Here is a 21,765-nt window from a genome sequence, read left to right as displayed (position 1 = left end):
TCATCCTATCTATCATTCATATCAAACGGGTCCTTATAGGGTTAATTATACACCATCAAGGGGTGTGACTTGACATATGATCAATTAAGTTACATATTGATTCCAACATTATAAAGTATTGTAATTATATAACTAAGTGAATCATACTTTATGTCACATCATGAAACAAGAAAACCATTTTGAACTCGTAAGAGCCATAGGCTATAAGGATTCCCGTTACAAAAAAATAATAATAATAAAAAAAAAAAAATCATGAACTAGGCGTAAAAAATATGTACTCAAATGTAGCAAAAATTCCCCTCCATGTTTACAAGGCCTAAACACAGCTTTAGAGTACCTAGAAATCTTCCACATAATGGAAGCTAGGCAATGCTACATATATATATATACACAACACAAGTTCTTGGCACTAAATAAGCTTCATCGAGGTTACTGTTAATGGCATAGCCAAAACAATTTGAAGCAAATATACATCTTCAATTAAATTTCAGGACCAGAAGCAAACAAGCATACAAGGCCACGAAACACTTGAGCTGAGAGTTGGTGTGCCTGAAAGATCTCACCATCCAAATTCCATACACTCTCATTGCCCAAAGAAGTAAAAGTGAATGCAGGGGTCTGCAAAAAGCTTAATAAAATTAGAAAGTTATTTATTCATGAGATAAGGTGGTGAGGAATGGGGGAAAACTAACCTTACGATGTTCAACAAACTTAAAGTTCAAGGGGCTTCCCCCTCTTCTTGTGAGTTGAGTCAGGTGCCTGTATCATTCAGTAAGCAAACAAAGAAAGGATCTTGTTACTAAATGTGCAAGTTATATTTGATTCTAGTGAAATAATGAGACAAATATATAAAAAGGCAATGAATTAAACTATGTTAAGAAATATGAGGAAGAGAATAAGAAATTACAAAAAAAAGTTCTACAGAAAAGATCATCACAGGGATGATATTATTCACAAATGCCAATTCTTCACTCTTCAACAATCTTCTCAACAGCGGATTATAAGTTACAACAATATATATGACTAAACTTTATGAGCTTAAAGGTGGGGCGATATATGACCAAAAAATCGAAATGTTGCTCACAACTAAATGCTTATATAAGTGAGATTCGAGAGGTTTAGGTTTTCACTCTTAATTGTTTGGTTGAGCAATGAATACACTAGAAGGTAAAAAATTATTTTCTTCCCGCTTGCACTGTAGGACTGAAAGTAGAAAAACTGGAAAAATATAATGACCACTTTACCCTTGCACATGCAACCAGGTACTGTACAAAGAAGAGTTATTTCAGATTCAGATCATACAAAAAGTAGGGTTACTAAGTAGTTTCAATGCATGATTGGTTCAAAGGTACTTCCTATCATGAAAACGAGTTGCATATTATTTTCCACCACCTCAACCAAGCAGACCCTAAATGCAGACAAGTTCAAGTGTCCAACAAATTGATATGATATTGGATTGCCATGTCACACAGGATACTAATTTACTTTTCAAAATAAACTAGACCGATTCCATTCTCGATACCAGAAGATCTGCAAGATTTTCAGGAGACTTATTGACTTTCATAATTTCACATGGGAAATGTGGAAAGAAAGACAAGCAGTGTTTACCATAAATAAGAAGCATGAGGACAGTCTCTAATCAATATAAGATGAAGGAAACCATCTGAAAGGTGTGCATCAGCCACCAAACCATCAGGTGCTTTTTCGTTCCTGCAAGAGATTACCGCAGCTCCTACACTAAGAAACCGTCCTTTGGATTTCATCCATCTTCTTTCTTGTGAATACAAATGAGGTGTTAGGCTGCAAAATCCAGCAGATGCATGACTTGGCTTTTCATTACAAACTTTGCAATTAGCACGGCAGATACATCTTTCTGATGTGCGCGGGGTTCTCAATGCCCGTAACAGACTACCCTGACGATTCCTTTTGGAAGTCAAATTTGTTTCATCTGATTCAACATCTAGGTATGCTATTTCTGCCTCATATGACCTGAATGATATTCACTCAAAAGAAAGGAAAAGGTAAATAAGCAACATGTCAAAAAGTGTCAATAGTTAAAATAAGTGACACATAGCTCATTACTAATACTAGCAATTACATGATGCAAAAAATGATTTCTATGTGGAGAGACACTACCATTACCATGTGAAGTATATGGATCTTTTTCACTTATGTAGTCCTCACATAACTCATTCTTAACCAATGGGGCACTTCAATTGAATTTCCAATATTTCCCCTTTCAACCGTGAGTCCCAACATTAATATGCTTTGCTAGCAGTCCAAGACTTAGAAAGCATTCATATAGCATAGTCTACCATGTAAAGGAATAAAAGAGGTGTACAAGGAGAAGAATGGAATTCAAGAAATGACATTTAAAGCTGAGATAATCAAAGCACAATTTCGCATCCACTTAGAGAATACCTGTGCTTTAAAAATACCATTGTTCCTGCATAATCATAACGTTTGGGACCCATCCAGCGATACTTCTCACTCTCTGTGATGACATCACCATAAAATCCATACCTGAGGTTATTAATATAGAATATAAGATTACTGAAGAAATATTTATCTTAATTAAGGATTAATATGTATTATATGCTGTTATAAGATAAGAAAATGAGAAGAAGTGAAAGAAAACGAAAGAAAATAATGCAGAGAGACCAGATAGAAACAGTGTGCTTTCTGTGAATCTGAATTTTTTATTCTTCAATTCACTCTTGTTTTGAACTCTACAATATGTAGAGTCTGTTGAGACAATTGACAACAGTCTCAACTGACAGCACAACAGATTATGTTACAAACAGAACTCTACTGAACTAACTACTACAACCAACAGTATGCTAAAAGCATAGGTGGTGTATATCTCTAACATATGCAAGATGACAATGCCAGTACATGTCTCAAGGTGTATAAATTGAAGTTAGAGTTTCTTGATAAGTCACAAAAAATCTCAACTGTTATTTACATCTTCATTCGTAATGCGAAAAGAACCTTAATTGTTGAAAACTAAGTAAAAGATCCAAACTTAAAAATGAATATAGACAAACTTTTGATTATTTGTTAAAGCAAATTCCATTCAAGCTGTAACAATGCAGTGAGGCTAGCAGATTAAATGTACTTTAATCATAGGTTCAGAAATTTTCTGCACTCTATTGTCACCCCTATTGATCATGTGAAAGTGAATCGAAAGCCCAAAATATAATTTTTTTTTTTATAAAAGAGTAAATTCGTTAAGACAAAAAAAGATCGAAAGGAGATTGGAGGATAAGACATCCTCTTTAAAAAGGAAAATTCAACTAAAATAAAAAAATAAAAAAATAAAAATCAATGAAGCAAATATTCCCAGTCCCTAAGCATAGCTGTAAGGGACTCTAAAAAGACCATGAGCTTTACACCATGTAGAAGCCAAATGTCTAATCCTATAACAAAGACGCTGCTTGGTCATTGAGATTCGATAAAAATACAAGAATTACGCTCCAATCATATGCAGCAAAGAGTAGCATAGACAGGAAAGTGCCACAAAAATTGGTTTCTTTACATCTAGCAAAACCAGTAAAATTGATCCTAGGACAGTGCCAAATAACAAATTCGAAAAAGAGACAACTAAACAGTGCAAAACATGATACTGAACAGACTCTAAGCTTGCAGCACGAATAACACAAACCAGATGAAATAGCCGTGTGCTGCAAAATATCATTGTTATTTGTAAAGAACTATTTCAATCCAAAAGCTTAAGTTATTAGATGAAGGTCACATTAATGGATTTATATTATATTTCTCTAACATGCCCCCTCACATAAGAGCTTATTGGGCTTAAAAGGTGGACAATGCATAGGCCCACCTACCTATATTAAAATCTCCACAATGTTTAATTATATATTATTATAATAGGGAGCAATGAGAATCGAACTCATAATCACTTTGGTCACAAAGGCTCTGATACTAATGAAAGAACCATTTCAATCCAAAAGCTTAAACTGTTAGGTGAAAGCCACATTAATAGTTTTATATTATATTTCTTCAACATTATTAATTCTATTGAGTACAACTGTCCAAATAAACGACTTTACCATAAAGGGAGCTTTGGACTTCCAATAAGTTTATCAAGATGGAACGAAACCCAAAGTAGCTTCTGTTGAGATATATAGTCCCACATTGGTTGTATGTGCAACTAATGTGGAGTTTATAAGGCCTTGGGCACTCCCACCCTTTGAGCTAGCTTTTGGGGTGGTGTATCCCAAGGTTCTTTACATGGTATCAGAGCCTCGCCGCCCCTCACTTTCTCTTGTGGCGTTTCTTAGCACAGGTAGGCTGGGCCTGTTGCATTTGTCCACTCTTCAAGCCCAATGGGCTCTTGTGTGAGGGGGCGTGTTGAGATATATAGTCCCACATTGGTTGTATGTGCAACTAATGTGGAGTTTATAAGGCCTTGGGCACTCCCACCCTTTGAGCTAGCTTTTGGGGTGGTGTATCCCAAGGTTCTTTACAGCTTCATTTCTAAAATTCTTATGAATCAGACTTCAAAAAGCTTGTCGTTTTAATCTACTCCACTGCCATACAACACCTAACAATTAGTTTATAGCTGTGCAAGTAAAAATATTTGTTTTCCCTAGTTGACCAAAGCATGTTCTCCAGTCCAAGAGAAAGAGAGGGAACAAGTTTCCAGCTAGCAATATATTTCTTTAACAGAAAATAAATATTGGCAATAAATAATAATAATAAAAAAGAACATCAAAACAAAATCCTTTAGTGAACCTACAATAACATCAATCATAAGGAGCTTAGCACATTGACAAATGTTTGGAAGTGAAGCCAAAACAAGATGCTTAAAAGACAAACAGTTGTAACTAAAGTAAGCTTAAAGGAGCAATAATTTGGACAGAATTCTATTGATAATTAAAGAACACATAATCTGTGTTCTTCAGGTAATATAATAGATAGAAATTACCCTGAAAAGGAAGCTGCGTAGCGCACATTAGGTTCAACCTTAGATCTAGGAGTTGTTTTCCACCGTACAACTTGAGCTATGTCAAGGTGCACCCTTTTACCAAGGACAATTTGCAATGCAGAAGTTATAGGATCTCGAGCTCCAGTTGTACTAAAAAAGATAGTGTTGTATTCAGAATTTCACATAACCCACAAGAATTGTATAAAAAAACTATAAGGATATACAGAAAATTCTGGCTATACAAATTTAAATATCATATAATTTGTAAAAGTATGTATTAGAATATCTACAAAATATCTTAAAAGATCTTCAGAAAATATTATGGAATCAATTAGTTATCTAATTGAGGAAGTAATCTTGGACATTATTTCCTAATTTAATGTTCTTTTACTTATTACCTCATTCAATTAGGGTTAGTAGGCCTATTGTATTAGTGGACTTGGGCTTGTACTAGTAATACTACACTAGTACTTGACCTAATTATTAGCATTAATAGGAACTGGGATAATATCTTGTATCATATCATTACAACACTTTCTCTTTTTCCTCTTTCCCTGTCTAAACCCCATAATTTCAATAGTATGCAACTTTATAGATAGATCATTATATAACCACAATATGTTTTTAGATGCAAATGTGCAAACCTTGCACCATCAACTGTGCAAACCTTGCACCATCAACTGTGCAAACCACAATTTTTATTCATTGGCAAACTAGCAAAAAATAGTATTGTTAGAAACCCGTATATAATTAGGTTAAGTTAATTATTCAATGTTCAATGTATGTAGTTAGTAGTTAATCATTTAGATTTAGTTACTATAATTAGGACTCCTTCATTATACCTCTGCCTTTAACCCTTTCTTGCAAAGCCTGGCCTCTCCTTCCCTTCTTTATTTGTTTCTTGTACAGTAACATGCACTTTGATTTCAATATATATATGAAAAAATGATTTATAATATGACTGCATATAAGTATTGGTGCAGTCACCTAAAACTACGTCGTTTTGGGTGGGATAAAGAAAGTTCGCATTCACAATTAATTGTAAAATGATTTATAATGTGACTGCATATAAGTATTGGTGCAGTCACCTAAAACTACATCGTCTTGTGTGGGATAAAGAAAGTTCGCGTTCAAAATTAATTGTACAGAAGAGAAATATTATATTTATTTCTACCTTTGTATGGTTATTATTTCCCATATTTAATGTTTTATATCTATTTTCACCTTTGTATGGTTATAATTCCCCATATTTAATGCTTTCATACTATAAAATGACATAGTTTTATATGACTACACCTAAGGATAGGTGCAGTCTGTACATCCGCTAAACCCTATATATATATATATATATATAACTATATATATATATATATTGTTGTAAATAATAATATTTATTTATTTGTTGTATTGGGCTTAGCCCATTAGGTCATGTAATCTCTTTAAATAAAGAACCTTTTGTACAGTTTACATACAATTTCAATAATATATCAGATTATCCTTTTTCAAGTTGGTATCAGAGCTCTCAATTCTGAGGGTTCTGCTTCCGCATATCACCATCTTTAAAAACCAAACCTTATTTGCCTCTCGCCGCCACCGGAAAAATTTTTCCGGGGACCGTGAGGACCCTTGTTTCACTCCGTTATTTTAGATCTATCATTCTACGGAGGTTTTTTTTCATCAGACGACCGGAACAGCTAAAAAAAAAACGCGGTACTGTTCATCGCGCACTGTTCACGCGGTATTGTTCATCGGGTACTGTTCACAAAAAAAAAAAAAAACTTTTCCTGCTTTGTTTTGTCTCCTCTTCATGGATCAGCTTAAACCCGCTATTGATAATATGTGTAAGCCATCTGACCGTTCTTTAATCTTGTCTGGTAAGAACACACGTTCTACATCTCTTCTTGCTTCTTGCACTGATTTTAAAACCTCATGGATTTTGGATTCTGGTGCAACTGATCAGATGACTTGTCGTACTGAGTTTTTTCTTTCTTTCATCCTATTGTTGGTAGTCATACTATATCCGTAGCTGATGGATCCCATAAATCAGTTATTGGTTCTGGTAACATTCAAATTCAACCTTCCTTGTTTCTTAAAAATGTTCTTTATGTTCCTCAGCTTTCTACTAACCTTATTTCCATTCAAAAACTTACAATTGATTTGAATTGTTCCATCACATTTTTCCCTTCTCATTGTGTTATTCAGGATCTTACCACGAAGAAGACAATTGGGGTTGCTATTGAGCAGGATGGGTTGTATTATCTCCTTCCAGAACATGTTATAAATGATAGCAAAAATCAGTTATTAATGACACGTCATCCTTCTACTACAGAGTCTATGATTTGGCTCCATCACAAGCGTCTGGGGCATCCACCATTCATTCTATTGAAGTCAATGTTTCCTTCTCTGTTTCTAAATCAGTCGGTTGAGACCTTCCATTGCGATGTTTGTGAATTTGCAAAACACCATCAAGTGTCATTTCCTTCTAGCACTATCAAAAGCAGCGAACCTTTTTCTCTTATCCATTCTGATGTTTGGGGCCCTTCTAAAGTGCATAGTGTTTCAGGTGCAAGGTGGTTTGTTACTTTTATTGACGATTGTACTCGGGTAACATGGATATTCTTGATGAAAGACAAGTCTGAAGTACCAGAGATATTTATTTGATTTCATCACATGGTTGAGACTCAGTTTGGTAAGTTTATTAAAAGACTAAGATCTGATAATGGTACTGAGTACGTCAACCAACGCCTGTCACAATTCATTTCAAACAGAAGTATGATTCATGAGCTCACGTGTTGATACCCCTCAACAAAACGGGGTTGCTGAAAGAAAAAATCGTCACCTCCTAGAAGTTGCTAGAGCACTACTTTTCCAGACATCTGTTCCTAGTTCTTATTGGGGAGAAGCTGTGTTAGCTGCAGCCTTTATGATCAACCGCTTACCTTCACGGGTCCTTAACAATACCCGTCCTATTGATTCCATGACTTCCTTCTTTCCTTCTGTTCCCATTTTGCAGAGCCTTCCACCAAGAGTGTTTGGATGTGTTGCCTTGGTTCATGTTCATAAACAACATAGCAGTAAGTTGGATCCTAGGGCTCTTAAGTGTGTCTTCCTTGGTTATGCCCCTGATAAAAAAGGGTACAAGTGTTATCATCCACCAAGTCGAACTTTTTTTGTTTCTATGGATGTCACCTTTCAAGAATCTGAGTCTTATTTCCTGGGTCTTCATCTTCAGGGGGAGAACAGTTCTTTAGAAGACTCATCCCCTTCCTGGTATAACAGTTCTTTAGAAAACTCATCCCCTTCCTTCTTTGAGTCTGGATCGTCCTTATCTACTCCTACACTTCTTCCTAGTGTGTCTGCTCCTGGTGTGTCAGAACCTTCAAATACACCTGAGATACGAAAGATTTTGACACCTGAATTGGTATATCAAAGGAGGAAACAACCCATACTGTCTCAACAACAACCTCAATCGTCTGAACCACTGGTAAGTCCTGAATCTCCTGTTTCTGATTCTAATATTATTACCTCTCATGATTTGCCTATTTCTTCTGATACCTCTGATGACTTACCCATTGCTTCTGCTTCTGATAACTTACCTATTGCCCTAAGAAAAGGGAGAAAATCTTTTACTCAATACCCTATCTCCCATTTTGTTTCTTCTACTAATCTTTCTGTGCAGCACGAAAACTTTGTTTCAGCACTAGATTCTATTTCAATCCCAAAATCAGTACATGAAGCATTGAAAGATGAGAATTGGGCTCAAGCCATGCAAGAGGAGATGAATGCGTTGGAGAAAAATAAAACATGGGAGGTTATTGATAGACCCAATGGAAAGAAAGCAGTAGGGTGCAGATGGGTTTATGCCCTAAAGTATAATTCTGATGGCACTCTTGAGAGATATAAGGCTCGGTTAGTCGTTAAAGGTTACACTCAGACCTGTGGCATTGATTATGAAGAAACCTTTGCTCCAGTTGCAAAGATGAATACGGTGAGAGTCTTGTTATCCCTTGCTGCTCATTACAATAGGGATATAAGTCAATTTGATGTGAAGAATGCTTTCCTTAATGGTGAGTTAGAAGAAGAAGTCTACATGGAAATCCCTCCTGGTTTTGATTCTGTGAATAGAGAAAATAAAGTTTGTAGATTAAAAAAGGCCTTGTATGGATTGAAGCAGTCACCTCGTGCCCGGTTTGGAAGATTTACTAAGGTTATGATGACCTTAGGATACAAACAAAGTCAAGGAGATCACACTCTTTTCTTTAAGCACTCCTAAGATGGGAAGCTCATTGTGCTCCTTGTATATGTTGATGATATTATTATCACAGGTGATGATTTTGTGGAGAGACATATTCTGCAAACAAGACTAGCATCTGAGTTTGAAATTAAAGACCTTGGGAAACTGAGATATTTCCTAGGGATAGAAGTAGCTCATTCAAAAAAAGAAATTTTTATTAGTCAGAGGAAATATGTTCTTGATCTTCTCAAAGAAGCAGAAAAGCTCGGGTGTAAACCCTCTAATACTCCTATTGAGCAGAATCACAAGATAGGCTATGAAGAGGAGAGTCCTCCAGTTGATAAAGGACAATATCAACGGCTAGTTGGGAAATTAATATATCTGGCTCATACTAGACCAGACTTAGCTTATGCTGTTAGTGTTGTCAGTCAGTTTATGCATGATCCAAAGGAGAAACACATGCAGGCAGTTAGCTGATGTATTGACAAAGAGACTTACTTCAGACAGATATCAAGAGCTTACTAGCAAGCTGGGAATGATAAATATCTATTCCTCAGCTTGAGGGGAAGTGTTGTAAATAATAGTTATTTTCTTATTTATTAATTTATTTGTTGTATTGGGCCAAGCCCATTAGGTCAAATATTAGGTCTTTTATTCTCTATAAATAGAGAACCCTTTGTACAGATTATTTACAATTTTATAATATATCAGAATACTCTTTTCAAGTATATATGAGGAGGGATCAACTTACCAAAGTGTAAGTCTAAAAAATCTTATATCCCTTTATTAATGGTTGATTCTACTTGCATCTAATAGTTCTAATTGATTGGACATGAGAGCCATTAGATACAAATAAAATCAATGGTTAAAAAAGCGCGTACAAGATTTTAGACTTATACCGATGTAAGTTTTATATATATATATGAGGAGAATCTTCTTACACCGGTATAAGAATAATAAATATTACAGTCAATCTTAACCGTTAATTTTTGTACATTTGATGGTTGTAATTTATTGGGAATTAATAATTAATTAATGAGAATAACGCAAACAATTATAGTCATTTGATAGACGGAAATCAACGACTGAGATTGAGTGTAAGATTTATTATTCTTATATCGGTGTATATTGATCTATATATATATATTGCTTTAGCAGTCCTAATAGCAAAGCAACCACAGGAAATGCTGGAGAGGATGCTTCAACTTCTACCAACCAGAGCAAGGACTTCAACTTTTTTTGTGTGGTACTGAACTTTGGAACTTCAGGGCTGTCATATATAATTTCACATTTTATTGTTAATATATTTAATTTGTGTGACAAATTAATGCATAATAGTAAAATTAATAATATTTGTAAGGCTTTTCTTTAGGGAGGCAAGCAACCCTGGTGCCTCTCGCCTCAAGGCCTCCTCGATTATAGCTTGGATTTATTAAATGATTTATATTCAGCACCCTGTGTAATTATGCAGAAGTGATTATAACTATTACCCTTGCATATTTTCAAAGAGACTAGTTCCCGGATTCGAACTCGTAAATGTAATTATGCAGAAGTAATTATAACTATTAGAAGTAATTTATGCAGCACAAGGTAGAAAGATGTTTCTGAAAGAAGGTATTGCATATATGGTTAAGATTTTTAACCCATGAAAATCAATACAGATTATAATGGAAAGTAAAAGATTTTAGATATGAAACATAACTCTTCTCTCGTGCAGAATGGACATTAAAAAATACAAGGAAGGAAAGAAATTACCAGATTACAATGGCATCAGTTGAACCTGCAGGAATGATCCCAAATCTAAACCATTCGTTGGGCACAGGAAACTCAGGAGCCTTGTCTTCTGAATCTTCAAAAGCCACATAATAATTAGTATTAATTTGTTATGGATTTTTCCCTTTATCTTTTCATTGTGGCTTTGTGTTTCTATAAAGTAAACTAGAGAATGTAAAGGCGAAAGAGAAATGGTGGTTGGAAAAACTAACATTTCATGTTGGTTATTAAAGTATGGAAAAACTAACATATTTACTGCTAGAAATGATATGATGCAATTTACAAAAAAAAAAAAAAAAATGATACAATGCAATTAATGAAATGTTGGAATGATGACTGTAATTAATACAGCATCAGAAATACTAGGAGTTAATGTAGAATTGGAAACACAAGGGTTAGGAAATAGTTCAATTCTTATTTATTGTTCTCGTAAATACAAGTTGTATTTGTTCTTTCCTGTATATAATTATCAACATGCTGAGTAAAAACCACTCAAGCAATTAACAAATCACTTTCTTAATTTGTCCTCAAGATCTATTCTCGAGTTTTACAACAATAATTTCAGTTACTGTAATTCCAATGACATACAATAGCCAAGAAAATATGTAAATGGATGAGTCAGCTAGCAATCACAAGTAGAAAGCATTTTTTGAAATCCAGTTAAGTATTGATAAACTGAACTCACTAGGATTTGAGATTCTGGACCCAGATTGCTTTGGACTTGAAATCAGAGGAAACTGGTCTTCACTCTGACTCGAAGTTTCTTCAACTATTTCATTATCATCAAGAACCAAGGAATCACCATTATCTTTAACCAAATGAACAAAATCTGGTGGAGTTGGTGGGTAGGGAGCTTTAAGCCTGGGAGAAAGAAACCCATTAAGGATTTCATTGAAAAATCCATCACCACCCTGGAATCACCTTAATTAGAATACAATTATTGGAAAGAAAAAAAAAAAAAAAAAAATAGAAAATAACAAATGGATGCATCTAAAACACTAAGGTTTAAAACTCTATTAGAACAAATGTCATAAACATATCAAAAACATGATCAAGGAATTAGATTAATAAAATATCTCTGCATATAATGTTCTTGGAATTCGCAACGTTGAGCAGGACATATAATAAATATCAAATCCAAATGTCAATCTCAAATCTCAATATTGCACATGCTCATTATATCAGTGATGACATTTTGTGATACTGCATCATTTGGTAGGGTATGTTAGATCAGAAAGCTAGGTTTTCCCTATTCATCTGTGGTTTCATGGTTCAGATAATAAACAAAAGAAAGAGGCTTTTCCTTCAATGGATATTATTTATAATTTATTTTATTACTTTTTTTAATTGTAGAGGTAAGGTGAAAACAGAAAAGCTACTTCAAACATCAAACTGTTCATTGTTTGACAGGAAAGCAACTAACAGCATGGTATGTCAACATGAAACTAGACAGGAATGGAGCTCGCTATGCTTTCTGAGAAGCATCTCATTTCACTATCACAAAACATTCTTTAACAATTTCATCCTTAGTTACTTTTCAGAGTACGAATGTGTTAGCAAGCCCACTGCTAGGCCCATAATATCTAAGGAATATTGAAGGAGGAAAAAGGAATGTAGAGAATCAGACCCACAGGAGTCATGACGAGAATGCTGGAGGACATGAAGGAATTTGACTAGTTAGTGGAAGGGAAAAATAACCTCCTGTTCACGTGGCAGAGAACATGGGAAGACAGGAAAAGATGCAGCAAGTTAGTTGAATAAAAAGAGAAAACAGGGAGTGAGGGAGGGGAGGAATAAATAGGGACAATGTGAGAGAGAACCGGGCCTCTCAAATTGCCTCGGATATCCTACATTTTCTGTTTCTGTTCTGTAAAAAGGGGAAGAGAGTATCTACTGTTTCTGTACAAACCTACCACCATTACTGATATCATACTGGTTGACATCAGTAGTTCACTAATATACAGTATTATTCAGCTATTTTGGGTCCAGTTCTATAAGAATGTAAAAGAAGGGAGTTAAGTTCTCACAACAGCTATAACACCATCATATGAATTAAGCTCCATATTTGTTATAGATGACATCACATCAAATGCCTGTCCTGCTCTCTCTGTCACAATCACCTGGTGAAGAAAAGCAAAATTGATTACTAGGACAATTGACAATCTTATTTGATTATCAGTTACCACTTTATATTATAATAAAGCTGAAATTCTTTTGCTCTAATTTGCAGTATTGGAGCAAACAAAAACTTCAGTTTTGATGTGAGTAGCTATTTGTTAAACACAAATACTTGCAGATGCAAAAGAAGAGCTGCAACTAAGATGAGCCAAGTTAAATACTAATCAGCTCAAGCAAATTCAATTAAAATATATATTTATTTTTTTGAAAACTGATGAAATTAAAAGACTACAAAGTCTGGGGCAAGAAACACCCATCCTGTCTCTACTCAACAGATCTCTACAAACAACAGGAACCTCATGCAAAACATGCAAATCCCAACCTGAGAAAGAATACCCCAAGGATGCTATCTTATCTGCTACCAATTAAAATATATTGATCCTAAGCGAAAGTTCAAAAATAAGTCAAGCGTCAATATTTTTTGTGCTTAAGAAATAGAGCTCAAGAGTCAAGTCAGTCAAGATCATGAGCAAAAACAAATTCACACAAAATTGCTTTTACTTCATTTTCTCCTCTTCTCAAAAATATTAATACATGTTTTCATCTAATAAATTTCTTTTTATTAATTATCAATAAAATCATGTCATTATGGATATTTATATTCTTCATTCCTAAATATAAATTTTAAATCAGCCTCGGTTTAGTCAAGCATCTCATAACCTGAATTCAGTTCTCATTTAATAATATCTACCAAGATATATATTCTTGTTGTTTAAACATTTATAAACAGCAAGTATAACTCAACTTTTAACAAGACAAACTCAAATAGCTTATAAGTGGTTTTATTTGTTTATAGCCCTAGTGATAAGCAGTAGGATTGACTAGCCAAGACAAGTATAATAAAAGAAAACAACATATTATTCTAAAAATGTATAGAGGATTAGAATATTCATTGTTATTATTAAACTCCAAAGTTAGCAGCTAGAAATTAATGGAAACGGTTATTTCTACTTCAACCACTACCATGGTCCAAAATAAGATTTGAAAAGCTATTCAGCAAGGAGTTGATGGCCCATACGAAGACTGGGCATGAGCTTCTTAAACAATATATAGCAGATTGGAGTTAAACATATATAAACATAACATTAAAAGTTTATCAGTAGCTATCCATTTAGGGCCTGTTTGGTGTGACGTATAAGGCCTGATAGTATAAGATTATACTATACGTTATGACATTTTCAGTTGTTTGGTGTGACCATCGTATAGTATAAGCTTATACAACAGGATCCCTTTATACATCAAAATGATGTATAACTTAATCAAGCCTAAGGGGGTAGGATTAGGCCTGATAAGGGTTGACATATTAATGTTGCTTAAAAGTACAATTCTCAAGAACTAATATATCATTTCAATATTAATATATTAAAATAATTTTTTTTAATATATTAATTTTTAAAATATTGGAGGATATTATTTTATACAATACCATACCAAACGCAGGATAGTATTAAAATTTAATCAGATCTTATACAGTCAGGTCTTATACTATCAGGTCTTATACTATCATGCCTTATCCTATACTATGCACCAAACATGCCCTTAGTAAATTACTAGAGATGATAAAATTTCACCTTTGTTTCTACTTTAGCACGTGAGAATATAGGAGCCACAGCTTCCCAGGTTCTACAGCCACTACCTTTCCCACTCCTTGGATGAACAAAAACCTAGTGAATCAGAAATAATCTCTGGGAAAGGTTCATTTCATTTGATCAATGAAAGTAAAAAGCAAAATAATAAGGCAGGTGTTTGACCAAAAGCAGAACATACCAGAAGATTCCTTGGTCTTCCAACTTCAAGTTTTAAGGAAGCATTAAGTTGATTTACCCATTTCTGACATGTTTGCAATTTTTTATGACCAAAAGTATATTCAGCCAGGATCCACTGAGAAGGTTGATTCTTGCTCCTTATAACACCATGCACATTAAAGCGGTACATCTACAGTAGTAAGAAAAAAACTATTAAACATGATAAACATATAAAGGAACAGAATCGCATAAACCAAGAATGAGAACAAGAACAAACCTTTACGCCATGACCTAAAAGTAGACGTTCGGTAGCACGAGGTAGATTTGATATATGAATCGAGCCATGATCGATTAACTCGACAGCATATATGTCGGCAAGTTTGATCTCGGTAACAACTTTAGAAACAGATTTAATGCCTAAACAAATTGAATCATCCTGTTCCATTGAACATTTAGGGAAAATAGTATTAGATGAAACACAAACTGTGTTTATTTTGGCAAATATTAGTTTGATAACACAGTAAGGTGTTTTATTTTAAATATATATGAGGGGACAAGGGAAAAAAATAAAACATGGTCAAACAAGCCATGAAGACTGATTGACTGAATCAAACCATAAAATGGTATTTATGACCATTCATCCGGGATGCTATGATGAAATGGCAGAAGAAATTGCTAGACAGTGGAATTTCTGCCAATTTTTGTTTGGATAGGGAAAATGATCGAATAAATTTTTATGGAAAAATACAAAAACGAATCTTAAGAAAACAAGATCACGTCAGGATTACGATTATACATGACACAACCAAAACCTTGATAAAATTGCATCCCTGGTTCATCCATACTAAGATAGTTATCCCAAGTTGATTGTGCACTTTATTAATAACTTAAAAAATATTTGATTTAACCCCAAAAATCAAATAAGTGGGAAATAATGACATTAAAAACAAAAATATATTCTTATACATTTATGCTCCGTGGAAGATAAAAAGAGAGGAACTAAAGCCAACTAATAAATTCTCGAAAATTGTAATTGATTACATATATATATATTGTAAAGAACCTTGGGATACACCACCCCAAAAGCTAGCTCAAAGGGTGGGAGTGCCCAAGGCCTTATAAAGGCCACATTAGTTGCACATACAATCAATGTGGGACTATATATCTCAATACGCCCCTCACACGAGAGCCCATCGGGCTTGAAGAGTGGATGATGCAACAGGCCCAGCCTACCTGTGCTAAGAAATTCCACAAGAGAAAGTGGGGAGCGGCGAGGCTTTGATACCATGTAAAGAACCTTGGGATACACTACCCCAAAAGCTAGCTCAAAGGGTGGGAGTGACCAAGACCTTATAAACTCCACATTAGTTGCTCATACAACCAATGTGGGACTATATATCTCAACATATATATATTCAACTTATTATTAATTTTAGAAATACTGAAAATTTATTAAAAAAGGATGACTATACTAACAGTTCCTGAATGAGATCAAAGATGGCAGAAAGCACAGAGAACCAGTCCCTAATTAGCATACAAGGGTCAGACATGGCACAAAACACATAGAATCAACTATGTCAACCATTACATGAAAGACTATTTAACTTGAACCTATTGGCTTAACAAAAGATGGTGTTACTACATGTGTCAAGGCTTGTAATAGCACATCAATTTATTTTCCAATCAGAGTAGGTTTATACCAAAGTTTTTCTTTAAGTCCTTATCTTTATGCTCTAGTCCCAAGTATTTTCGTTTTAAAGTTATATATAATTCTTGGTTGCAAGAAATGATTTATGTATACTTAGTTAAGGAAAGTATAGGAAGTGTATTGATGTCTGATCTTGAACTTGGAATGTAATCCGGGCTTGGACACCTCAAAACAGAATGGTCTATATTATGTAAATGTTAAATTGAATATTAACTCTATGCATCCAAGAGAATCCAGCTGAGGACCCTTGTGCAATTGTTGCCTAAAGAGAAGAAGTAAATAGAGTTAGGAAGGACTAAGTTATCATTAATTAGACTATAAATGATCTTATAAGAAAGCTTAGCTTTGTAAATGGCATTTTAGGGTAATTTTGAGTTAAAAAAAAAAGATAAGAGTTTGAAGTTAATATGTATAATAATTGTTAGAGAATAGTATAAAACCATTAAAAAGACCCTCACCTAACAGTTTAAGTTTTTGGATTGAATTGGTTCTTTACATGGTATCAGAGCCTCCGTATCATGGGTTCGATCCTCACCGCCCCCCATTTAATTAATAATTAATTAAGTCATGTGGAGTTTCTTGACACAGGTAAGTGGGCCTGTGCATTATCCACCCTTCAACCCCAGTGGGCTCTCATGTGACGGAGTGTGTTAAAGAATAGTATAAAACCATTAAAAAGGCCCTCACCTAACAGCTTAAACTTTTGAGTTGAATTGATTCTTAACAATAATAACTAGGGGAAAATCTAGTTTACCCCATATGCATTTTAGTCCTAAAACCTAAAACAAGTGCAACACGATTCCTAAACTTTCTAAAGTGTAGGTTTTAATCCTTCCGTCTAATTTTCCATCAAACACTAACAGAAATTTTCAAGACCAAAGTACAGTAGAGTATAAGCTGGAGGGGGCAAATTGAACTTTTTCCATCAAGAAATCTAGTACAAAAAATGGCCACGTGATTTGAGCTTAACAATTTCCATTAATATTTGACGGAAAATTAGAATGATAAAATGACAACTACATCAAACATAACCGCAGACATGTGAAAAGCAATATTCATTTCAAGTACCACTTTCATAATCTGAACTTGGGGTCAAATCAATCTTCTACATGCAACCAAGATCATGTGAATCATACAATAATCTTCACTTCAAACAGCCAAGCAAGCAAGGTTCAAGGGTAGCTCCTTTACCCCAATCACAAGTTTGAACAAACTAAGACAAAAAGCTACTCAAAGCAATATCATTCTCAATTACAATGAGAACTTGAACCACCAATGACAGAATGCATTTAATCCTAGCCACAAAATAAAATTACAACATCCAACAATACTACATGTGAACCCCACCTGAATATACAAGATTTAAACCCCACTCAAATAATTAGGCCGAAGAACATATCCAACCATATCAGATTGCACAAACACGGTAACAGCAAACCAGCATGCACAAAAACAAGACCCCATTACCAATTTCACAAAATAAGCCAAGAAATTTTCACAAACATGTTACAAGCAAATCAAATGAGACTCACATTATCAAAAGATTCCACCAATTTCCAAGATAACCCATCTGAATTGAAGGTGAGGGTGACCTCCCCAACATGATCCAACAAAAGGGTAGAGCTCAAAATGGATGCTTCACCATTGGAAGGTGCAGCAGAAGGGTGAGATTTGTCTCCCACAACACAATCGTTTCCCTCTCTCTCCATTCCCAATGGAAGAGTCAAGGAAACGAGATAATATGTTTAACCCAACAAAAATTTCCAAGTTCTGGCAAGATTGAAAGTAGCCTCAGCCAACGTGAGAGGTTCAAGTTTCTAGCAGACACCCACGTTTGAAAAGTGGAAGGAAGATGCAAGGAAAGTCTTTTATTATTATGGTTTTTTTGTTGTCTTGTTTCACGGTCTGGGTTCCAACACAACCATTGACTTGATTTAGTATCCAAGCCAGAAATGGAACACAAAAAATTGACAATGTAATACCCTTTTCCCTTTTACCAAACATTGCTTTGGAATTGTGGATGGTTATTATTCTTTCTTGCAAAAATATATTAAAAAAATTTAAAATTTCTCATTTCGTAAATAAATTTATGTCTTTGCAACGCATAAAAATAGGTGAGATTTATGTAGATTCATGTAAAGAAAAAATAAATAAATAAATTTTACATACTTTTATATATATATAAATATATAGGTAAAGTGTGTGTCATTTTAAAAGATGTAAAGTTGTGTCATTTTAAGAGAGAGAAAGAGATAGATAAAGGAGGGGAGAGAGAGTAGTTGACAAAAAAAAATAAAGGTGTAGGTCTCATCTCTTTGTGAGAGTGAAAGGATATAAGTTGTGTCATTTAAAAGGATAAACACTTTTCTCTATATCATTTAAAAGGATAAACACTTTTCCATATATATATATATATATATATATATGGGGCAACATATTCTTACACCGGTGTAAGAGTTTACACTCAATCTTGATCATTGATCCACTTGTATCCAATGACTCACATTACTAAAAAAATTAGAGCCCTTAGATATAAGTGGGATCAACGGATAAAATTAAGTGTGTAACTTACACTGGTGTAAAATGATTCTGATATATATATATATATATATATATATATATATATATATATATATATAATAATTTTATCTATTATAACATAAGAAACATTAAACTCTGGAAAAAAAAATCTTGCAAAATAAATAAAATAGACAAGGTAATTTTTCTAGCAGCAATTGAAGTTGAAATATTAAATAAAGAGAAGGTTATATTAACAATTATTTTTATAAATTACATTATATCTTACCGATAAGATTTCACTCAAGAATGTCTTACCGTTAAGATATAATATAGTTTGTAAGAATTTATAAATAAAAAATTCGTAAATATAACCTTCCTATTAAATAAATAAATAAAATTATATATTTATAAAGAGTTTGGTGTTTGTCATTCTAAATGATATAAGTTATATCATTTTAAGAGAGAGATAGACACAGCGAATGGAAATCATGGGAGAGAGAAAGTGGATGGTTTTTTTTAATTTAAATTTTAAATAAAAAAATAAAATTATGTGTCTATCTCTCTCTTAAAATAAAGTAAGTTTATGTTATTTAAAATGACAAACACTTTTCTTATTTATAAAATAAAAAATAAAAATAAAAAAGTGGTTCCTTGTGTTTAATAAGATCGATTGATCGTTTTGTTCTTTTTTTTTTTAAAAAAAACACTTTACTTTTCTTTCCAAATTACATAATAATATGCTTCTTTTCTTTAGTTATATATTAGTTTGTTCATAGTTTACCAAACCTTAGTTTTTGATATGGCCAAATTTTGGATTTGGATGAGCTTTTAAAAAATGAATTTTTTATGTCTTGTTTATTTTAAAAGTATTTTTTACAAAAGCTAAATATATTTAGATTTTGAAAAAATATTTGGTTTTTGCAAAAAAAAAATATTTGGCTTTTGATTTCTACTTTTTTGAGAAGTTAAAATTTTTAGCTTTCAAAAAAATAAGTTTTTAGCTTTTTCGCGATTGCTCTTTTTGTTTAAAGTAGACATCCAAACTAGTGTTTTAAAACCCCGTCCTACCCCGGGGTCGACCACTCCGGGTCACTAACCCCCTCGCTGAGGGTTCAGGTTAGTAGTTAGACCTTACTTACACGTTGACCCCTCTAACCCCCTCTAACCCCCTCTAACCCCCGATTAAACCCTTAACTCCTGGGTCAGAGGGGTAACTGCATTTTTAAAAAAAAAAAATTATACACAAAATGACGTCATTTGATCTGTAAAAAAAATCAAAAATAAATACTCGTTTCTGCCTAAATTTAGAACTAGATCTGAAATCTGAATCCTTCTTCTTCTTCTTCTTCTTCTTCTCTTCCGATCTTTTCTCGGTGACTTGACTCAGTCTTCCTATTCCGGTGATCTTTTCCATCGTGCTGGTTCTTCTTTCCCCACCGTTAATTTGTCATGTCGCCACCTTTCCTCCGCTATTATCTATTGGGTAAGGGATATCTCCTTTCACATACTATTGTAGGTGCATAAAAAGAACAAGAAGGGTCTGGGTTTGATGATATAACTTTTCATTAACTCCATTGAAATATGTGTTTTATACTTTGATAGTTTGATTAGCTTGTGAACATTGATTTGTAGATGTAATTGGTTGAATTATGGTAAGTGTATATTTTGATTTTTAATGATTCGTGGTGTTTTTGAATTTTTCATATTTTGGGTAAAGGATTTCTTCAGTCATCGAAGATAAAGTTATCTCCAGTGAGCTCAAAACGACGTCGTTTTGGGACGAAAAACAAGGTATTTTTGTAATTATAATATATTGCAGGGTTATATTAGTTTTTATATCATTGTAATTTTTTAATCTTATAATCCCAAAACGACGTCGTTTTGAGCTCACTGTAGATAAATTTATCTCCGGTGACTGGAGAAATACTTTTTCCATAAAATATATATTTATATTTTTTAATGTATAAAATCGGGTCAACAAAGTGACCTCGTAACCCTCGGTTAAACCCGTGACCCCTGACCTCGGTCGGGTCGATGGCCGGGCTGAGTTTTTAAACACTGATCCAAACACTAATTTATAATGAGAAATACTTTTTTTAAATAAAAAAAAAATTATCCAAACGGGCTTTTGGTCCTTAGCAACTTATTTACTTGAATAAGTATTGATCAAATTTTAATTAAATATGTCCGATCAAAACATAGTTTAAGAGGGGAAATGTTTGAAAAGATTGGCAAAGTAATAATTATTTTTAAAATATGAGTAAAATGGTGAATCAACCATTTAATACGAAAAAATGGTTGCAAAAAAAAAAAACGGTAAATTTGAATAACAGTACCACTTAAATCAATCTTAGTCATTCATATAAATTTATGTGAGTGGTACAGAACAAGTTTTCTGTGATAATTTTTTGTATATTATATTTAAAACTAGGATGACGTTTTTTCTTTAGAAAAAAAGGTAATTTGACTTGAATATATTTCTTCATGGCAGAATTTTCAAAAGACAAGCCAAGTCAATTAAGTTGTTAAAATTATAGAGATGAAAATACGAATATCAATTTTTCGTAATTAATTGAATTAGAATAATGTCATTTGCACATTTCTCTGCACAATTCATTGCATTTTCAAATGTTGATAAGATTTTTTATTTTTTTGTTTT

General features: G+C 33.5%; 1 protein-coding gene across 2 annotated transcripts; it reads right to left on the bottom strand.

Annotated features, from left to right (window-relative positions):
• Positions 1–209: 209 nt before the first annotated feature.
• On the bottom strand, positions 210–18,331 carry LOC133294288 (ceramide kinase). 2 transcript variants are annotated; one of them, XM_061492939.1, is made up of 12 exons: positions 18,119–18,331; positions 15,156–15,314; positions 14,901–15,068; positions 14,705–14,797; positions 12,983–13,075; positions 11,641–11,866; positions 10,938–11,031; positions 4,949–5,098; positions 2,422–2,523; positions 1,609–1,989; positions 693–759; positions 210–618 (listed from the first exon to the last, which is right to left on the bottom strand). In XM_061492939.1, exons 1-12 carry the CDS (start codon positions 18,293–18,295, stop codon positions 481–483), a joined length of 1,848 nt encoding a protein of 615 aa, XP_061348923.1. In that variant the 5' UTR covers positions 18,296–18,331; the 3' UTR covers positions 210–480. The 2 variants fall into 2 exon arrangements, with proteins under 2 accessions (XP_061348923.1, XP_061348924.1); XM_061492940.1 differs by having other exon boundaries at positions 10,938–11,025.
• Positions 18,332–21,765: the final 3,434 nt, after the last annotated feature.

Source organism: Gastrolobium bilobum, unplaced genomic scaffold (assembly GCF_033153095.1).
Source record: "Gastrolobium bilobum isolate Gb01-03AN ecotype WA unplaced genomic scaffold, APGP_CSIRO_Gbil_v1 utg9731, whole genome shotgun sequence".
In the NCBI taxonomy this organism is placed as follows: Eukaryota; Viridiplantae; Streptophyta; class Magnoliopsida; order Fabales; family Fabaceae; genus Gastrolobium; species Gastrolobium bilobum.
The sequence above is the reverse complement of the archived record's forward strand: the minus strand, read 5'-3'. Positions and strand labels throughout refer to the sequence as shown.